This window comes from Gekko japonicus, unplaced genomic scaffold (genome assembly GCF_001447785.1).
Source record: "Gekko japonicus isolate JY-2015 unplaced genomic scaffold, Gekko_japonicus_V1.1 scaffold2021, whole genome shotgun sequence".
Taxonomy (NCBI): Eukaryota; Metazoa; Chordata; class Lepidosauria; order Squamata; family Gekkonidae; genus Gekko; species Gekko japonicus.
In genome coordinates, this window is record NW_015165305.1 from 61,535 (window position 1) to 80,624 (window position 19,090).

Here is a 19,090-nt window from a genome sequence, read left to right on the forward strand (position 1 = left end):
GAAAAAGAGCAGTTTCTGTCAAGAGCTCTCTGAGCCCCACTTACCTCACAGGGTGTCTGTTGTGGGGAGGGGAAGAAAGGAGTTTGTTGTAAGCTGCGAGAAGACACCTTTGGGTAGTGAAGGGTGGGGTATAAATCCAATCTCTTCTTCTTCAATAACCATGCTGTTTACCAAGGCAGTGGACAGATCAGATTTGATTGGGTTGGGTCTAGCCAGCATTTCCATTCCATCTTGCTCAGTTATTCCCCTCCGACCCACATAGCTTTGGTCCACGCAAGTCTCATGAACCTCAGAGTAGTTTTTTGGGTGGTCAAAGGGACCCTGTTTCACTTTATTACCAGCAGAAAACCTGGACAGATCCAACCTTTTTTATGTTTCTTTATCATGCGAAAAACAATAGACATTTTTAATTAAATGTGACGTGATTACTTCAGAGTATAATCCCTAAGAACATTTTCCTGAGAGTAAGCCCAGCTGAATAGACCTGAGTAGACCTGCTTAGGATTGCACTGCTATTGTGATAGTAAATGGATCAGTTTGGTCAAAAGGTCGAGTGGAATTGTATTAGATAAATAAATGGAGTAAAATTATATTATACAATGACTTGGCTGAAGGGGTCTTGTGATGTCTCTATTAATAAACTACGGGCTGCATTTAGATGTCAGTCTCATCGCTTTGTATGCCACCAGCAGTTGGGCAGGCTGTTAGAATTTTTTTTCCTATCTGGGCTCCTGGGATTTTAACATCCGGTGTAGCAATGCAGGAAGTTTCAGTTTCAGCTTGTTTGTCACACAGCTGTTAAAGGCTCAGGTGCCCTGTCAGAGAAACAAACCAGCAATGTTACACACAATGTCAGGTCAGCCACTGTGAAGGATGTTGCAGGGAAGTTAGCGCCTTTTTTTAATGAGGCCCTGCTCAGTTTCCAACAAGAAGATCCAGATGTGCACCTCTGATCTTGGAGCATCACCTGAGCGGAGAGGTGCATGTCATTAGCTGTTCCCAGGATGTCCTAGGGAATCTGGCAAAAAACGTTGGCACAGTTCAGGTGTCCTTATCCACCAGTGCAACCCACAGGGACCGGGGTGTTGGATCCGGACTAAATTTTCTGCTAACAAAAGGCAGTTCCATCAACAGAATGGAACTTTCCACTTTCCCCTGCAGCCTATTGATCTCCCTAGTTTACTGCTTTTGGGGGACGGGGCCCTCAGGAATAGCACGAGGGGCAAATTGGGGGTCTTCAAAAAAAAACAGGAAGGCAGAATTAGCAGAATTAAACGTTTCCCTGTCCATTATTGGGATGGATCCAGACTCCGTTTGCTGCTGTTAGTAGGCCGTAAGTCTAAATGGTTAGCTTCCTGCATTAAATGTATGGGGGGGGGGGTTTGCTTGTCCCAAAAGTATCCTCTGTGCTCCCCCATTGAGTGACCCATAAGCTTGGAACAGAGCAGATGACCCCTTCGATAATTAGGCTGCGGTTCAAACGTGTCCTTAGCCCTTCTGGTCAATCTGCCCTGCTCTGGATCTGCTCACCCCCCATCCCAGGTTTTAAGGATCTCAGCACGGGGGAGGGACTGCAGCTTACCCTGCTCCAGCCCCCCCTCCCCACCTCTCTGACCCTGATACTTCTTTCCTCACTTACCTCCCACCTTCTTGCACTTTCTGCCTGTCTTTCCCTCCCCCTTTTCTTTCTCTGTGTTCTAGGATGCTGAACTGATAACAGCCAAACTGCTGCAGGAGCATGGCCAGGTAATTCTCCCCCCCCCTCCCTTCCAAGTTTTTCACGAGGAACAGAACTGGTGCTAACTCCCCAAGCTTGCAGAAATCACCCCCACCTGCCCACCAGAAAAGCCACGACAGAAAACGACCCATTGGCTCTCAGTGCTCCCCTGTCTCTCTGCTCTCCACCCAGGCTTCCACATCTGTAATCGCCAGATGTAGAATGATGGCAGAAATCGGAGTGTTACTTTATGCCTCAGGCAGAAATCGTGTGTGTGCAGCTTTCCCTAGTCTGGAGCTATAGGGATGGGAAAAGCCACCCCTCTCGGTCAAGCTACTGAGGAGGCGCAGCACCTCTGTCAGGGGAAAAGATGGCAACCCCAGGATAAATCCTGGATTCTCTCCCATGCTGTGGGTGAGGTTTAGTGAGTCAGCGTAAGCAGAGCCGGGTGCGATGACTTCTGAGTTTCCCGGGAGCTATTTGAGGCCTCAAGGGTATGTGTGGGTTGCCTCTAGAGCTGTCACCTATATTTTCCTCCCTTCTGGTGGGATCCCTGTGCCTCTGACAACCCATCTGAGAGGCAGAAATTCAACCAATGCAGCTTCTCCCATTGCCCTCCTGGGAAGAGTTGCATCGGTTGAGTGTCTGCCCATTGTGCAATTGTTCAAGGCACAGAAGCCCTGCCAGGAAAAATGTGGCAACCCGCCCAGGAATTCTGGCTCCCAGCCCAGCCTGTTCCCTTGTTTGCTGGCTTCGATTTTGTAGCTTGTCCTCTCCCAGTTCTAACAGTCTAATCGCTATTCTAATTTGCCATCTGCCAGTTTCTCCCTCGGATAGCGAGGTGGACATGCGGAAACCAGATCTGGGTTTGAATGAGAGCTGCTACCTTCTCCTCCCACGCTCTGGGGCTTTACATAGCTGTGCAATATGCGGCATTTCAACAGCTACAGCTTCCCTTGCCATCGCACCTTAGGGCTCCCAAATCTTTGCACATCCTTGCTCCTGGGTTTTTAAAAAGCACTTTGACCCAAAACATTAGCAAAGGAACGGTGGCTTAGCGTCATGCTGCGAAAGGGTTCGGCAGCTGGTTTCTGCAGCTGCGCTCAAAGGCATGTGAGTAGGAGAGGCTGCTTTTTCTCCTGGCCCACTGCAACCCCGTTGCACCTCCATACTGGAGGAACCTGTTGGATTTCTGCTCATCGCGCAGCTAATGGGGCCAGCCCCGTCGCTGCTTGAGTATGACCTCATTGACTACTCTTAGGCACAGCACAGCGGTTTCCCTTTCCCAATCTGTAGAACAGGAACATTTTAATTATAGGGTTCTGATGAAGTTAGATGATGCAGCAGATGATGCGGGTTAATTGCTCCTTTGTCCATTTTATGGATAAGGAACTGAGGCTGCAAGAAACCAGTCTTGCCCGAGGCCGGCCAGTGGGACGGAAATCTCTACCAGTAGGTCCATCACTCGGCTGGCTAGGTTCAGATTCCACCCCAGAGCTAGAGAGAGAATATCCGGGAGGCCTGGACTTCCCAGCCTTACCACCTGTTCATTCAGGTTGATGGGTTATAAGTGGTGTGGGCTTCTGCGAGTCGCTTGTCCCTCTGCTGGGCCACGACAACCCGGCTTGGGGGTCACAAGTCCAGACTCTTTGCCTCTTAGCATTACTACCTGTCTTCTGCACTGTCTCTTTGACCCCCCCCCCCACCTTCTCCCTTTTCATACCTGTGTCATTGAGGCTCTGGGATTTGAATATCAGCAGGTGCCAAATTGCTCAGCCCTTCCCTGTCCCTCCACTTGCTTGTGAACACATTGAAATCCCTCGTGTGCCATACAAGAAGGGCCTTAGCAGGAAGGGCTGGGAGAATAAACAATGAGCTTCTATTTTTTTTTAAAGTCCAAACAGAATGCGATTGTTTTGAATATTGACCCAAGTTTCTCTCCCCACCACCACCACCAGTGTACCATGGGAGTGGTAAGACGCAGACGCTCCTTCCTTTGTGTTGAATTCAGCTCTTATTCTGTAATATTGTGGGCAGTGCTTCAGTTGGCCGGTGCTGGTCTTGTAGGGTTTTGATTCTGCTTTTAAGCACCCAATAGATACAGCCTCACACATAAAAGCAAAATAGCATATGGCTGAGCCCCAAGTTTTGACATGGCCTGTTTCTCTGCCCGGAGATCTTCTTCCTCGGCCCTGCTCTGTACGGTCCCTTAAATGGAAAAGCGAAGGATTGGACCTGGGCCTTTATTCATGCAAAATATGTCACTGAAGTATGGCTCCGTTAACATTCCCTAGAAAGGTCTGTTTTGCAAACGCGCCCTGCAGGAACTTGGAATCCCGGCACTGCCTTTATTCACCCATGTGTGTTTCCTCTCCTTTTCCTTCCCAGAAACACCAAGTGGAGACACCCTATGGGATTGTCACAATCACCATCCATGGGACGCCCAAGCCCAAACGCCCGGCCATCTTCACCTACCATGATGTCGGACAAAATCGTAAGACTGGAACACCAGCTTGTTTGGCGGGGGTGGGGGGCACTGGAATTTTTTCCCCCATCCCTGCAGCTCCAAGAGACAACTTGGAACTTAACTTGCCAAGGCAGGTCACCGAACCCACAAAGGATCTTGTCTTTCCAAAACAACCCCAAGAACATTTTGTTCAGAGCTGCCAGGAGTTCTGAATGCACACGTGAATTTCTCGTTGTCTGTTACTGGCTGTGCATGCAAGTTCTCCTGCACTCTACCCCGCACATCACGAACAAACCACCCACCCTCTTCTCATGAGAAATAAGAACCCAAATTTGGCAAGTCAGATTACTGAAACTTCGATTGTGAGTTCCTCTTTAAGTGACTGTGAGCAAGTCACAGTCTGCCCAATCGGAGCTTGACTACACTGACGGTGTTGGCAGTTCTGGGCCAACCTAAACTTCACATTTTGTAATGAACTGGGTTGGGATTCCTCCAACCTGACGCTCAAAGTCCTCAGACAGCAGCTGCTGGGAAACAAAATGCTTTCCTGATTCAAAATGGCTTCAAGGGAGGTGCGACCCCCAGTGGGGCAGATTACCCTCCCAGGACTGTTTTGGGTCAATAAATCTGCATGGGGGTGCAAGCCCGAGACCCCGTCTCCCTTCATACCATGCACCCCTGCAGGGCTTGGGAGCTTCATTCCCCACAGCTGCCATCTGACTGACAGCCAACTCATCAAAAAAAATTGGAACAACTAGTGTGGCCCTAAGTCTGCTAAGATTTCTGATGCATCCCCTTACCCGTAAACAGGAAAGGCTAAAGCAGATTTTTCAAAAGAACGAGGCCCTTTTGACTGTCTTTTTCTCTTTCATTCTACGCTCTAAGAACCATAGCTTTTATTTAAAACAAAGACCAATCTCCTTAAGGTTATAGTAGCGGTCACAGAACTGTAAAATGCTGGTAAAATCTCAGGGTGCAGGATGAGGGTACGATTGGTTGGCCGACGCTTGAACCACACTTCGTAGCTGTGACACTCTTTGGCTGTGGTCACACACACTAAGTAATCCACTTTCAATCCACTTTCAGTGAACTTTCCAACTGGATTTTACTGTGTGAACTGGCAAAATCCAGTTGGAAAGTGCATCGAAGGTGGATTTAGTGTGTGTGACCACAGCCTTTATCTCATCTGGCTACTTTTCTCTGGGACTTGGGAGGTGCAGGGAATCTTAACTTCTAAAGAAGAGTGATGTTGGAAGATAAGCTGTAGAGGGGAGAAAGGCAGCCAGCAGCTTGTTCACTGCATGTGTGATTTCCATCCTCTCCAACAATTTTGGTGGCCTGGTGGGGGCGCCATTTAGAATTCCGTGCAGATGACAAGTGTAGCCCAGCTTCACAGTTCTCCATGTGGAAAGCAGGTATTACAGCAACCTTCCTTGCAAGACTGTTTCAACTGTGAGTCAACCAGGGGTTATGTTGTCCCTTCTGCACCTCACAGAGTATTTAATGTTGTGAGATGGTTGTCCCACTTTTCAGCTAAAAGCTTGGCTCCCACAGGGGCTGTGGCTTAGTGGCAGAGCGTCGGTCGCCATGCAGATGGTCGAGGTTTTTGCAGTTAGAAGGACCAGGTAGTAGGTGATGTGACAAATTTCGGCATGAGACCCTGGAGAGTTGCTGTCAGTCTGAGTAGAGCATACTGACCCTGAAGGACCAGTGGTTTGACTTGCTGTAAGGCAGGTTTAATATAAATGTCAATTAAAACTTCCTTGAGTGGGAATTCTCAGGTCAACATGGTGGAGGGTTGGGGGGGGGGGCACCTGGCTACTTCTACCTCTTCCTTTGATGGCCCCTGCAAAAGTGGCTGGGGCTCTTGGCTGGCATGAGGTTCTGAATTCACTTCGGAGGCGTGTCTGGCTGCTTCCCGCCCTTGCTCTCGTAGAAATAATCACAAATCCTGCATTTTTTGAGAACTGCATCTTTTGTGTGAAGCTCAAATTGAGGTCAGAGTAAAAAAACCAAACCAAAAATTCTGTCGAGTGCATAGACTCTCTTTTGTCTTTTTCCTGTAATAAACTAACATAGGGTATGGCTCTCAAGTCTTGCAAGCATATAGTTTCTGCACTCTGACCTACTTTTTGGCTGTAGGTTCCTCTGCTTAAAAGATCGTGCCCCGAAAGATCCACTTCTTGCTCCTAAGTCAAAAAAACATGGATTCAGATCTTGACATTTTCAGCCTCACAGGTTCCAGTGTCAAACTCTAATTTTAAAATGGGTATGATATTTGCTTTTGTGCTTCTTATGTTAATGGTACTCCATTGTGGAATTTGCCTGCCCCTTCGTCTGGGCCAACTGTCCCCTTATTCTAACAAGATGAGGGTCTCCTTCTCCTTAACACTGGCATTCCTTACAAGTCCTGCCACTCTGAACACTCCCGAGAGATTTTGACACCTGAGGGAGAAAAACCGAAAGATGCCTCGTATACAGAACTTAACAGTTCGCCACTCTTCAGTGGCACCTTAAATCTGACAAGCAATAGAAGAAACAAAGAAGGGAACAAAAACCTAAGCCAAAAAAAATGAATTAAGAATCAAAAAGGTTAATTGGATACAAAATAAGGGGGTTAATATTAATTTCAATAAGTATAAATAGGGTTGCCAGGTCTACTTACCCGGCTAGCAGAGGATGGGAGAGAGCCTACCAGGAATGGGGAGGTTGGGGCGACATTGCTGCATGTGGAAGTGACATCATCATGTCAGACATGTTGTGTGGCAACACTCTTAGCATTTTGGTCAAAACTCTATGGTTACCATAGAGTTTTGGAAAATGCTAGAGTGCCACCACATGATGTGCCCAGTGTGATAACGTCACTTCCATGTGACGTCATTGCACTGACAACATCGGCGCATGAGAGGGCTGTTTGTGGTAGGGCTTCCCCCACTGACCAGCTGGTGGGCGGCAGATTGGAGCCCCCGAAATGGGGGAGCCCCCACCTCGACTGTGGGCCTGGCAACCCTAAGTATAAAACATCGATAAATAAATGATGCAAATTATACAAAAATACATGTATTTATTACAGATTCTTTTAAAAACAATTATAGGCCCAAACATAGCGTCAATAAGACTACAATTCATACAATATTTCAAAATTAGGACCTTATGCAACCCTAAAACAGATGCGTTTCGGCCTACTGGCCTTCTTCAGTGGTCAAGCATAAACTTTACACATAGACTCGGTTATTGCAATAATAATATTAGACAATATTATCTGACAATAATAATCTTTTTGGTTCTTAATAACCTTAAATCTGACACCCGCATCACTGCGGCTCCTGACAAATAAGGCTGTCCCTTGAAAAAAATATATCTATACCTTTGCCAGTCTGACCACGCTGCCTCTTGCCCTTTACTAGCCTGACACCCCCTTCTTCTGTCTCCCCAACCCCGTCCCCACCCAGATCATTCGTGCTTCGACACCCTCTTCCACTTTGAGGACATGCAAGAGATCATAAAGAACTTCGTGGTGATCCATGTGGACGCGCCTGGCATGGAGGAGGGCGCCCCGGCCTTTCCTCTGGGGTGAGCCTTCCAGCCCCCACTCCCGTCCCACCCTCATGGTTGGGTGTGATGGGGACCCTGCCCAGCTGTCTAACACAGCCCCCGCTTTCTGCTTCTTTGCTTAGGTATCAGTATCCCTCACTGGACCAGCTCGCTGACATGATCCCCTGCATCCTGCAATATGTCAAGTGAGTCTGGGCCTCCTTTGCATGTTAGGCCACACACCCCTAATGTAGTCAATCCTAATGAGTTTCTGCTGTTGGGTGTGGCCTATTATGCGAATGAGTTCCTGCTGGGCATGGCCAACTCGGGAGCCAGCCGGAACTCCGTTCCTGTGCGTTCCTGCCCAAAAATAGCCCTGGATCTAACTGTCTCCTGCACTCCTGCCAAGGGTAGTGCCTCTTTCCTGAGTGAGGTTCAGGGTCTTTAGCAGCTACTTGACTAGGAGGAATTTGACAGGTACAGCTTTCCCAATATAAAGATGTCACGGTCGGGTGGGATATACCTGTTGCTTCTTGCTGACCTGCTGAAGGAATCTTAACCTGTTCCATGTTTTCGTACAATAGACTTCCACTGTGCTCTCAGATAGTATTGCCAGGGTCCCCCCAGCAACCAGTGTGTGCTGGGGGGGGGGAGTTTGTGGGTGGTTGGAGCCCCCACCGACAACATTCTGGTGTCACTTCCTGCACGCACTGGAAGTGATGTCAGTGCGAAGCGGGTGACACTCTGGCATTAAGGCATTTACTCAAATACTAGAGCATCCCCGGTGATTAAAAACAATTATAGGCCCAAACATAGCGTCAATAAGACTACAATTCATACAATATTTCAAAATTAGGACCTTATGCAACCCTAAAACAGATGCGTTTCGGCCTACTGGCCTTCTTCAGTGGTCAAGCATAAACTTTACACATAGACTCGGTTATTGCAATAATAATATTAGACAATATTATCTGACAATAATAATCTTTTTGGTTCTTAATAACCCTAAATCTGACACCCGCCGTCACTGCAGCTCCTGACAAATAAGGCTGTCCCTTGAAAAAAATATATCTATACCTTTGCCAGTCTGACCACGCTGCCTCTTGCCCTTTACTAGCCTGACACCCCCTTCTTCTGTCTCCCCAACCCCGTCCCCACCCAGATCATTCGTGCTTCGACACCCTCTTCCACTTTGAGGACATGCAAGAGATCATAAAGAACTTCGTGGTGATCCATGTGGACGCGCCTGGCATGGAGGAGGGCGCCCCGGCCTTTCCTCTGGGGTGAGCCTTCCAGCCCCCACTCCCGTCCCACCCTCATGGTTGGGTGTGATGGGGACCCTGCCCAGCTGTCTAACACAGCCCCCGCTTTCTGCTTCTTTGCTTAGGTATCAGTATCCCTCACTGGACCAGCTCGCTGACATGATCCCCTGCATCCTGCAATATGTCAAGTGAGTCTGGGCGGGATGATGTGGTGGGGGGAGTGGTGGTGGTGGGGTGATGGGAGAACATCATCTGGCAAGGAGCAATTTGGGTCTCCCATCAGCATCGCAAAAGGGAGCGGCTCAGTCCGGAAGGTAAAATCAGAATACACACATCCCACAAAGTAATTCGGGGAGAGGTCTAATTTTTTCCTGCACTCCTGCTAAGGTTAGTGCCTCTTTCCTGAGTGAGGTTCAGGGTATTTAGCAGCTACTTGACTAGAAGGAATTCGACAGGTACCGCTTTCCCAATATAAAGATGTCACGGTCGGGTGGGATATACCTATTGCTTCTTGCTGACCTGCTGAAGGAATCCTAACCTGTTCCATGTTTTCGTACACTAGACTTCCACTGTGCTCTCAGATAATGTTGCCAAGTTCCCTCCAGCAACCAGTGTGTGCTGGGGGGGGGGGAGTTTGTGGGTGGTTGGAGCCCCCACCAACAACACTCTGGCGTCACTTCCTGCATGTACTGGAAGTGATGTCAGTGCGAAGCAGGTGACACTCTGGCATTAAGGCATTTAACAGTAGAGTTTTACTCAAATACTAGAGCATCCCCGGTGTCCCCCAGCGACATTCTGACATTGCTCTGGGCGTGACCATTTTGGCACCATTTCCCCCCCCCCCACTGGCCAGCTAAGAGGCAGCAAGCACTGCCTGCTGGGGGGGGTCCCCCACCCCCAGGGGTGCTGGCAACCCTACTCTCAGAGCATTGTTCTAGTCAAGGAGACCCTTGCTCATTCCCAGCCCTTTTTAAAGCTACTTGGATGTATTTTCACTCCTTTCCCCTTTTAAAGCTCAAAGAACGCCCCCCAGTGCCCAGTTACCTTCCGTCTTGTCCCTTCCCACCCACTAGAGCTGTGGACGCAGCCGGCAAGTTGCGACTTGTTGCAGTCCTCAAAATTAAAAGCCAGCCTCTCCTCCTTGTATGTGCTGTTATTATCACTGCTGTGTAAGCTTATGGGTCATCTTTTTTTGTTTAAGTATATTTTCAGAAGAGGGTTATGGAGGCACAAGATAAATATATATACATTAGAACCATTTGAAAATCTCAAGGGGGGTCTGGGAGCTCCTGCATCTCTGTATGTTTTGTAACTCGGCCTTCCTCCTTTCCCCCCTGCAGCTTCACCAGCATCATTGGCATCGGAGTGGGGGCTGGCGCCTATGTTCTGGCCCGCTACAGCGTAAGTCACTCTAGACAGAGGAGGGTGGGGACCCACAGCTCTGGCTGTGAGAGAAAGGGCATATTAAAAAAGTTTGCCATGCCAAATGGATGTAGTAAGATCACCTCATGGGAATAAGGCCTTGTCTTGTGAGGACGGCCAGCCTTTGAGTTCATACTAGGCCACAGGAACGCAGGGCCCTGCCAAAGTGGGAACTGGAGTATCTGTTGAACTGAGATGAGGCAGGAAATTGGGACTGGCACTGGGGAGTTAGTGTCATGTTGGAGTTAGAAGACTGAGACGCAGGACTGGGTTCAAATCTCAGGTGAGCTATGAACTCACCTGGCCGAGTTAAGCAAGCCATTGTCTTTTCCCCTCTGATGCATACGAATGGCCATCCTGAGCTGTTTCAGAAGGAGTACTGCAGTAGTGTAGATGAAGGTTGTAAGAATTTAGGAAAAACTCATTAGCACATTAGGCCACACCCCCATGTTATCAGAAGTGTGGTCATCCAGCCACACCCACCTTTCCCTTCTTATTCTGTTTACCTTGTTTGTTGTCAAAACCCAGGGCTTTTTTTGTAGCAAGAACTCCTTTGCATGTTAGGCCACACACCCCTAATGTAGCCAATCCTAATGAGTTCCTGCTGTTGGGTGTGGCCTATTATGCTAATGAGTTCCTGCTGGGTGTGGCCAACTCAGGAGCCAGCCAGAACTCCGTTCCTGTGTGTTCCTGCCCAAATATAGCCCTGGATCAGACCAAAGATCTATCTAGTCCAGCATCCTGTTTCAGCCAGTGCCTCTGGAAGCCCACTAGCAAGTAGGACCTGAAGGCAGCAGCTGTATCCCTGCCCCCCGCCGATATACACACAATAGCTGGTATTCAGAGATGTACTGCCTGCTCTATCTAATAGCTCTGTTGTCCATGAATTGTCCTTTTTAAAGCCACCTAAAGGGTGTGGGTAGAGTTATCCCAGCCTCCTGTAGCAGTAAATTCCCCAAAAACTCAACTGTGTTGCGTGAAGGAATACTCTCTTATGTCCCTTTTGAACCTATTGCCTATTAATTTTTCTGGGCAGCCCCCAAGTACTACTATTTTGAGCGTGAGCAGAGCTTCTGATTTCATGAACCCTCCTCTAGAAATTCCTTTTTAAAAACTTGGAATCTCCAAACCTGTAGTTCTTTGCAGGAGATATGCTTTGGCATCATACTATTTATGTCCTTCCTGTATCTTTTCTAGCATTTGTTTTTCCTTTTTGAGAAGGGATGACTGGAACCCTACAAAGTAGTCCAAATGCAGTCGTTGTAGAGTTATGTGAAGACTTTATAGATCCAGGTGGTCAGCCATGTCGGTCTGAAGCAGTAGAACAAATTTATAGTCCAGTGGCACCCTTAAGACCAACAAAGGTTTATTCAAGAGGTATGAGCTTTTGTGCACATGCACACGAAAGCTCATACCTTGAATAAACCTTTGTTGGTCTTAAAGGTGCCACTGGACTCTAAATGAAGACTTTATGACACTGACAGTTTTATTGTAGTCCTTTTTTTTTAATATGCCCCAACACAAAGTTTCCTGTCTCAGTGCTGTTACACAAGGACAGACCTAGCCATCCGTTATGGCCCTACCCTCTGGCAAGTAATTCCCAGTTCAGCCCCCTTATCCCTGCCTCCTTCCCTCTATCTCTGTTATATAAAACTAGAAATAATGCCCGTTGCGGAAATAAATACAACGGGATCTAGAAAGAGGCTCTGGGAGAGTGCTCTGGCTTTGGGCAAACAGTGTCAGTTTCCTGTGGCGACCTCAGCAGGGTTTAATGACAGAGTCCACTGTTTTCTCCAGAGGGACTGATCTCTGCTACCTGAAGAGCATTTGTATGTTTGAGTTATCTGTAGCCCTCACCTGGAGAGTGGTAACCATTGTTACCCTGTGTATCGCTTCACATCTGTTTTCATTAGGCGGCCATTTTAAGCCATGCTTTCTCAGCCTGGCTCCAGACTAAATTGGCGATTTCTGCCAAATCGCCTTCCCACTGCAGACACCCGTCCGTCTGGGTCCCCTGCACCCAGAGAGCACCATTTTGTGGAGATCAATGGACCACAGTGGAAGAGGGGAGACAGGAGAGTTCTGTTCTGCGGATGGAAAATTGATTCTGTATCAAACCCCCGGCCTCCAATATGTGAAAATAATATTGGTCTGCCTTAGAGGGGAGTTCTCTGGATTATCGAGATCCGGTCTTACACGTTCACTGGAATGCACCGCACCACAACAGCATGGAGGAGACCACGTTTTTGAATGTTCTCCTTCATTAAAAAACAAAACTCCCTGGAAATAGAGAACCCAGCACAACAAGAAAAGGGCTGGGAAATCAGTGTTCCCTCTAAGCTGAGTTAGTGTGAGCTAGCTCACTGTTTTTTAGCCTCCGGCTCACACATTTTTGTCTTCGCTCAGGAAGGAGGGCTCCAGAGCAAACTAATTTCTGCAGCAGCCCAATCGCCCGCTCACAGCTTTAATGCCAGTCGCTCACCAAGTAGAATTTTTGCTCACAAGACTCCACAGCTTAGAGGGAACCTTGGCTGGGATATAACTCTTCCCCCTCCTTGATGTGCTGGTCTTCTCTTTTCAGGAAGATTTTTTCTTTTTAACATTCAGAAGTGTGATGCATCACTCTGCCACCTTGCTCTGTATAGACCTGTCTTGAAATGTTGTGCATGCAGGGATTTAAACGGACAGAAGAGCTGTTTCCATGCTAAAGGTTATGATTCTCCACAGCTCTCTCATCCCAACACCGTGGAGGGTTTGGTCCTGATCAACATTGACCCAAATGCCAAGGGCTGGATGGACTGGGCAGCTCACAAGGTGAGGAGGAGCAGTGGGGGGGGGGAGTGTCCAGGGTAGCCGGTGTGTCTGTTACACCTCCCCTGAAATTGTGGGAGAGGAAGACGGGCTGTGGCTCCTGTGGATATACAAACATATGCCACTGTAAGACGCCGCACCATTGCTTTGCACTGAGACTGGGGAAAGGAGGAGGGAAATGATTGATGTGTCTTCCATCTGGGGGTGGGTGGGTAAAAAGTCCATCTGGTTCAATCTGTGCTTGGAGGGGGGTCATTTAACAGTTCCAAATCAACCCAGCTGCTCGAGCCGTTCTCAATTCATGTCAATATTTGTAGGCATAAACGGACACATTGCTTGCCATTTAAAGATGGATCGGTGGCTTCATACTGGGCCTGAGCTTTTAAAACACCAGGAGGCACACTTCATTCCCCTCACCTCATCCAAAAGTCTGGTTGGTTAGAAACAGGGCGGGGGCAACATCTGATTGGGTTAGCTGCTGGGGGGGGGGAACCAAAACCTGTTTCCCAGGAAGAAGGGGAAGTGACTTTCTTGAAAGAAATGCAGAGACCAAAACTTCTCTAAAAGCAGTACTTGAGAAATGGAAGACTGTCCCCCCAAAAAAAATCTGGGAAAGGCTGTATTAATTCAAGGATGCAAGAAATGTCACTTTACTTCTGCACATCAGCACCCTCTTTGTGATTATACCACTATTCTGGGGCCAAGCTACTTAAAAGAACGTTGTGGGAAGGAGTCATGGTGAGCCCAGCTGTTCGGTTCTGGATAAGGAAATAAAGACCAGAGTCTCAGGGATCTTTACCTGTCTGTTAGGAAACTCAGGGGATTCCTAGTGAGCCAGCTTTGTGACGCAGTTAAGGGTGCTGAGGTAGGATCTGGGAGACCCAAGTTCTAATTCCCACTCGACCATGAAAGCTTGCTGGGTGACCTTGGGCCAGTCCCTACTCTTTCTCTCTCTCATCCTAACGTACCTCATGTTGTTGTTATGAGGTGGAGGGAAGAATGAGGTTCTAAGTTCCTTTTGAGGAGAAAAGCAAGGTAGCAGTATCTGTATAATAAACTCCTTGGAACCCGTGTTGATCCTCCGTCTCATTTTGGTTGTTCTTTCCAGCTGACTGGCCTCACATCGTCCATCTCAGAGATGATTATGGGACATCTCTTCAGTACAGTAAGTGTGCGCAGGAGGAGAGAAGTGGGTGGCAGTCTGAATGTGGAGAGGAAAGGCAGGGAAAGGGTTTGTGCTGTGCTCTGTGTGGCAAAATAAAGCTTTTGTAAGGTAGAGTTGTAAGGAGCTGCGGTGGCTCAAGTGGTTAAGACGCTGAACTACAGGCCAGTCGAGTCCGACTCTAGGGTTGCGGTGCTCATCTCCGTTTCAAAGCCGAAGAGCCAGTGCTGTTCGAAGAAGTTTCCGTGGTCATGTGGCCGGCATGACTAAACACCAAGGTGCACGGAACGCTGTTACCTTCCCACCGAAGTGGTACCTATTTATCTACTTGCAATTTCTTGCTTTTGAACTGGTAGGTTGGCAGGAGCTGGAACTAGAGACGGGAGCTCACTCCGTCATGCGGCAACTCGGGTCTCGAACTGCTGAACTACTGACCTTCCACATCCTGCAGTTCAGCGTCTTAACCACTTGAGCCACCGCAGCTCCCTATGCTTTATACTTTTACATAATTTGACCATTATGGAGTAGAATGAAATGCTGCATACTAATCTGTCAGGGTCAGCTTTTCTGTTGGTCTGAAGGAGCTGCCCTCTGTTTTTTGTGAGTGCTTTTTTGTATGCTGTTTGAAGAAGATGACTTGGATAGCCTCTCTTTTTTTAAAATTATCAGTTGAAATTGAGGATTCTGTCATAAAATCTAAAATGTCAGAGCAATTCCTTCGTCACCTCAAGAACTGACTGTAAGGTAGATCTTTTTCTGATACGCTCAGGATGGTGGCTATTAAACGTTAACAGTGAGTTCTTATCAGGCCCCGGTCACACGGAGAATTTGCCGCACGAAAGGCACGAATGCTGGGAGGATTTTCGGGGCGCGATCACACCACAACATCTGGCAAGCGTAGCGCACCCATGGCCAACACGTGGCGTGCTGCCGAAGATGCGCAGTTAAAAAGTACCTGCAAATATCTACTAGCAAATGGTTTGCCATGGGCTGCAGACGGACTAGTTCGGTGTGATCGCGCTGGCGTGCACCTATTCCCTCTGGGCGTCCTCTTTGCAGTGCGCGCCGAAGGATAAAACCCCAGTGTGCTACCATCGTGTCTGATCGCATAATGGCCATTCCCCCCCCCCCTGTTTTCCGGCACATGTGGCCGGGGCCTCAGTAGGTTTTTTATAAAGGCTGGTAGACAAGTTTGTGCCTTGCACCTTTCACCTTGCACCTTGTACCTTTTTTCCTGTGATTGACGAGTAACAAAAGGAGCTGTGTTCAGCTTTGTCAAACAGCTGGTGCCCTATTTAGTAAATTTCTAGTCAAACATGTATTTTTTTCCCACTTCACAGTTTTGTCACCTTTAATTCTGTCTAATGTTGGTAGTTATGTTTGTTAGAATTATTAGGCAAGGGAGAGAACAATAAGCACTGTTATACTTAAAATAACAGATCATACTATAAGCCTAGAAGCAGTCCTCTGCCGTAAGGAGTTTACAGTCTGTTTCCAAAGATGCAGCTTTAACTGGAGATGGGAAGGCAAGAGCATTGTGAAAGGATTTGAGCCAGTTTGGTGTAGTGGTTTGGTGTAGTGCTTTGAAGCATGGACTGTACTCTGGGAGAACCAGGTTTGAGTCCCCACTCCTCTACATGCAGCTGCTTGCGTGACCTGGGCCAGTCATGGCTCTCTCAGAGCTGTTCTGTCAAGAGCAGTTCTTGAAAGAGCTCTCTCAGCCCACCTACCTCACAGGGTGTCTGTTGTGGGAAGGGGAATTGTAAACCACGCTGAGACTCCTTCGGGTAGTGAAGGACAGGGTATAAATCCAATCTCTTCCTCTCTTCTTCTTCTCAATGCTGTTATGTACACTTTAGCTTAATTTCTGAAGGGATGATTCATACAAGAATAGGTTCAAACTATTACTGGTACCTGATGGTTTTTGGTCTGCAAAGCAGGATAAAAACGTAAGCCTGTATTGCACATATGTGTCTGATTCCACCACAAAAAGGGCTGGAAGTCTGTTGTATTCTTCTGTTCACACTCCACAGATATGAGGTAGAACTATTTGTTTCAAAGGGATGGAATTCCCAAGCATTTTATGCCCATGATGGCTCTGTCTCCCATCTGAATGGGGTCCAAAATCCACTGCCTGGAGACCACCTCATCTTACCTCACAACAAGGCCACCTGACAAGAAAAGGCTTCTTTTTAATTCCTTGAAGTCCTTTGCTTGAGTGAAGGAATGAGGCACTTTGGGGGGGGGGGGTGGCGGCCACAGCAGTGCCCAGTCAACTGCCAAGTTTAGCGAGTGAGTCACATACATTTTTCAGCCCTGCCGGTATGAGCAAGCAGGGATGTTCGAGTCATGACTGGAGAACGCAGGGTGAGTGGAGGAAGAGACCCATCACAGCGTCAGCTTCGCTTATCTCAGTAATCAACAGCTCGGCTCCAGGGCTGGAGCGCTGCCTATTTTGCGGAGCTGAAACAAATGGATGCAGATTACTTTCTCTAAACAAGGAACAGTTGGGTTTGTTGTCCAGTGCCACGTCTCAAAAAAAAAAATCCATCTATTTGGATTTTACATTCGAGTTGGTTTTGTGTGTTCTGAACTTTTGCGAAATTTAGATTACCGTTGGATTGCTAAATGAAAAAACCCACATCTTTTAACACCAGCTTAATCTGCAGAGATCAGCGGGCAAGGTTTTTGCATAGCTGGAAAAGAAGTGTTGTCACCTGCTATCCTCTTGCAGTGGTGGAAATGACTGTCGAGTCGTAGCTGATGTACGGCAACCCAGTAGGGTTTTCAAGGCAAGAGATGCTCAGAGAGGCGGTTTGCCATTCCCTGCCTCTGTGCGGTGACCCTGGTATTCTCTGGCGGTCTCCCATTCAAATACCAACCAGGGCCGACCAGCTTAGCTTCCAGAATCTGACAAGACTGGACGAGTCTCAGTCATCTAGGCCAGGGTGCAGAGTTGCTCGTGGAGCTGGTGTTAAAGGCAAAGGAGCAGAGAGGCTGGTTGAAAAGCTGGTGACTGTAGAAAGCAAGGCTGCATGTAGGTGTGTTGAGTATATGGAAGTCATGGCTACTCTCCCTGCTCTCCCCCAGGAGGAACTTTCCAAGAACACTGAGATGGTGCAACAGCAGCGGGACATCCTGAGCCATGCGACCAACCTGCCTAATATTCAGCTCTACTGGAGCAGCTACAACAGGTACAGGGGTTGGGGCAGCAAGGAAAGGCCCAAGAGAGTGGGAAACTAGGGTTAGCATTAGGTGGTGGGAGAGATGAAGAGGAAGGAAATACCAATAAATGAGATGTCCTTTTCTTTTAATTCACTGTTTTCCAAACTTCTGCTAAATGAGGCCTTTTGGGGTGGGGCTGAGGGGAAGTGAATGCGTCATCCACTCTTGCAAGTGAAGGAGCTTTCCACCCGGAAAGAAGCACGGTCCCTCTGTGTTTTCACTCAAGGCCGGATTCACACATTACAAAGTTCGTGTGGCAGACACATGGCAGTCATGGGGCTTTGAGTCCAGTCCGTCCTAGCTGAGAGCTTCATTCCCAGGCACAAACAGGCCCATTGCAGAAAGGGGAATGTGGCCCACAAGGAGAGGGACGCTTTATTTATTTATTTATTATTTATTTATTTCACTTTTACCCCGCCCTCCCTGCCAGGCGGGCTCAGGGCGGCTTCCAAAAACTGATAAGCAGTATACATTTTACAGTGACAGAATAAAATACATCATTCGAAAACATAGACAAGTCAATATAAAACATTCACTCGATGGCGATAAGAATAAAGTGCAGTTTAGGGACTCTTTAGCCTGAGTCCCAACCTAAAACAGCCTCAGGGAGCCACTATTTGCTCTGGTGGAGAAACTTATGTGGTGCGGCCTCCTTTGGAATCCTGTGTACAGTTCTGGTCACCGTATCTCCAAAAGGACACTGCAGAGCTGGGAGAAGTACAGAGGGAGGGCAACCAAGACGATGAGGAAAGGCTGAAGAGTCTGGAACTTCTCCATTTAAAAAAGAGACAGCAAAGGGTGGTACATGATAGAGGTTTATAAAATTATGCAGGGGCTGAAGAGAGTTGGTAAAGATAACTTTTTCTCCCTCTCCCAAAAGACTTGAGGGCATCCAATGAAGCTGATGGGCAGTAGATTCAGGACAGACAAAAGGAAATAGTAGTCTACACAGAGGCTGATTAAAATGTGGAATTCGCTGCCAGAGGATGGAGGCCACAGGAATAAACAGCTTTGAAAGGGGATTAGATAGATTCATGGAGGATGGTGTCTATCAGTGGCTACTAGCCATGGCAACTCAGGGGGACCTTCACATTCAGAGGCACTAAGCCTCTGAATCCCAGAGCCAGAAGGCAACGTCAGGGGAAGGCCTCGGCCTCTAGGGGCCCTGTTGTTGGCCATCTAGAGGAACTGGTTGGCCACTCTGTGAGACGAGATGCTGGACTGGGTGGACCACCGGTCTGATCCAGCAGGGCTCTTGTTATGTTCTTACATGTGGTTCTCGTGGGTTGTTGCCAGTTAGTCCCTCTCAGTTTAAGCTACTTTACGGGGTTGTTGTTGTGAGGATGAAGTGGAAGAATGGAGAACACCACTGCAAACCACTTTGGGTCCTTCGAAGAGAGAAAAAAAGTGGGGTGTAGTAGTAGTAGTAGTAGTAGTAGTAGTAGTAGTAGTAGTAGTAGTAGTAGTAGTAGTAGTAGTAGTAATAATAA

General features: G+C 47.9%; 1 protein-coding gene across 7 annotated transcripts in view; it reads left to right on the top strand.

Annotated features, from left to right (window-relative positions):
* NDRG2 (NDRG family member 2) overlaps positions 1 to 19,090 on the top strand; it is a 44,050-nt gene that overhangs the window by 11,660 nt on the left and 13,300 nt on the right. For 2 of the 7 annotated variants that reach the window (XM_015410435.1, XM_015410434.1), the window contains 8 exons: positions 1,702 to 1,746; positions 4,106 to 4,211; positions 7,637 to 7,757; positions 7,862 to 7,924; positions 10,321 to 10,381; positions 13,130 to 13,216; positions 14,322 to 14,378; positions 17,466 to 17,569. In XM_015410435.1, the coding sequence (XP_015265921.1) occupies positions 1,702 to 1,746; positions 4,106 to 4,211; positions 7,637 to 7,757; positions 7,862 to 7,924; positions 10,321 to 10,381; positions 13,130 to 13,216; positions 14,322 to 14,378; positions 17,466 to 17,569 (644 nt within the window). Of the gene's footprint in view, positions 1 to 1,701; positions 1,747 to 4,105; positions 4,212 to 7,636; positions 7,758 to 7,861; positions 7,925 to 8,881; positions 9,002 to 9,105; positions 9,169 to 10,320; positions 10,382 to 13,129; positions 13,217 to 14,321; positions 14,379 to 17,465; positions 17,570 to 19,090 lie in introns of those variants that run through there. The other 5 variants (XM_015410433.1, XM_015410436.1, XM_015410437.1 and 2 more) reach the window with 3 other exon arrangements.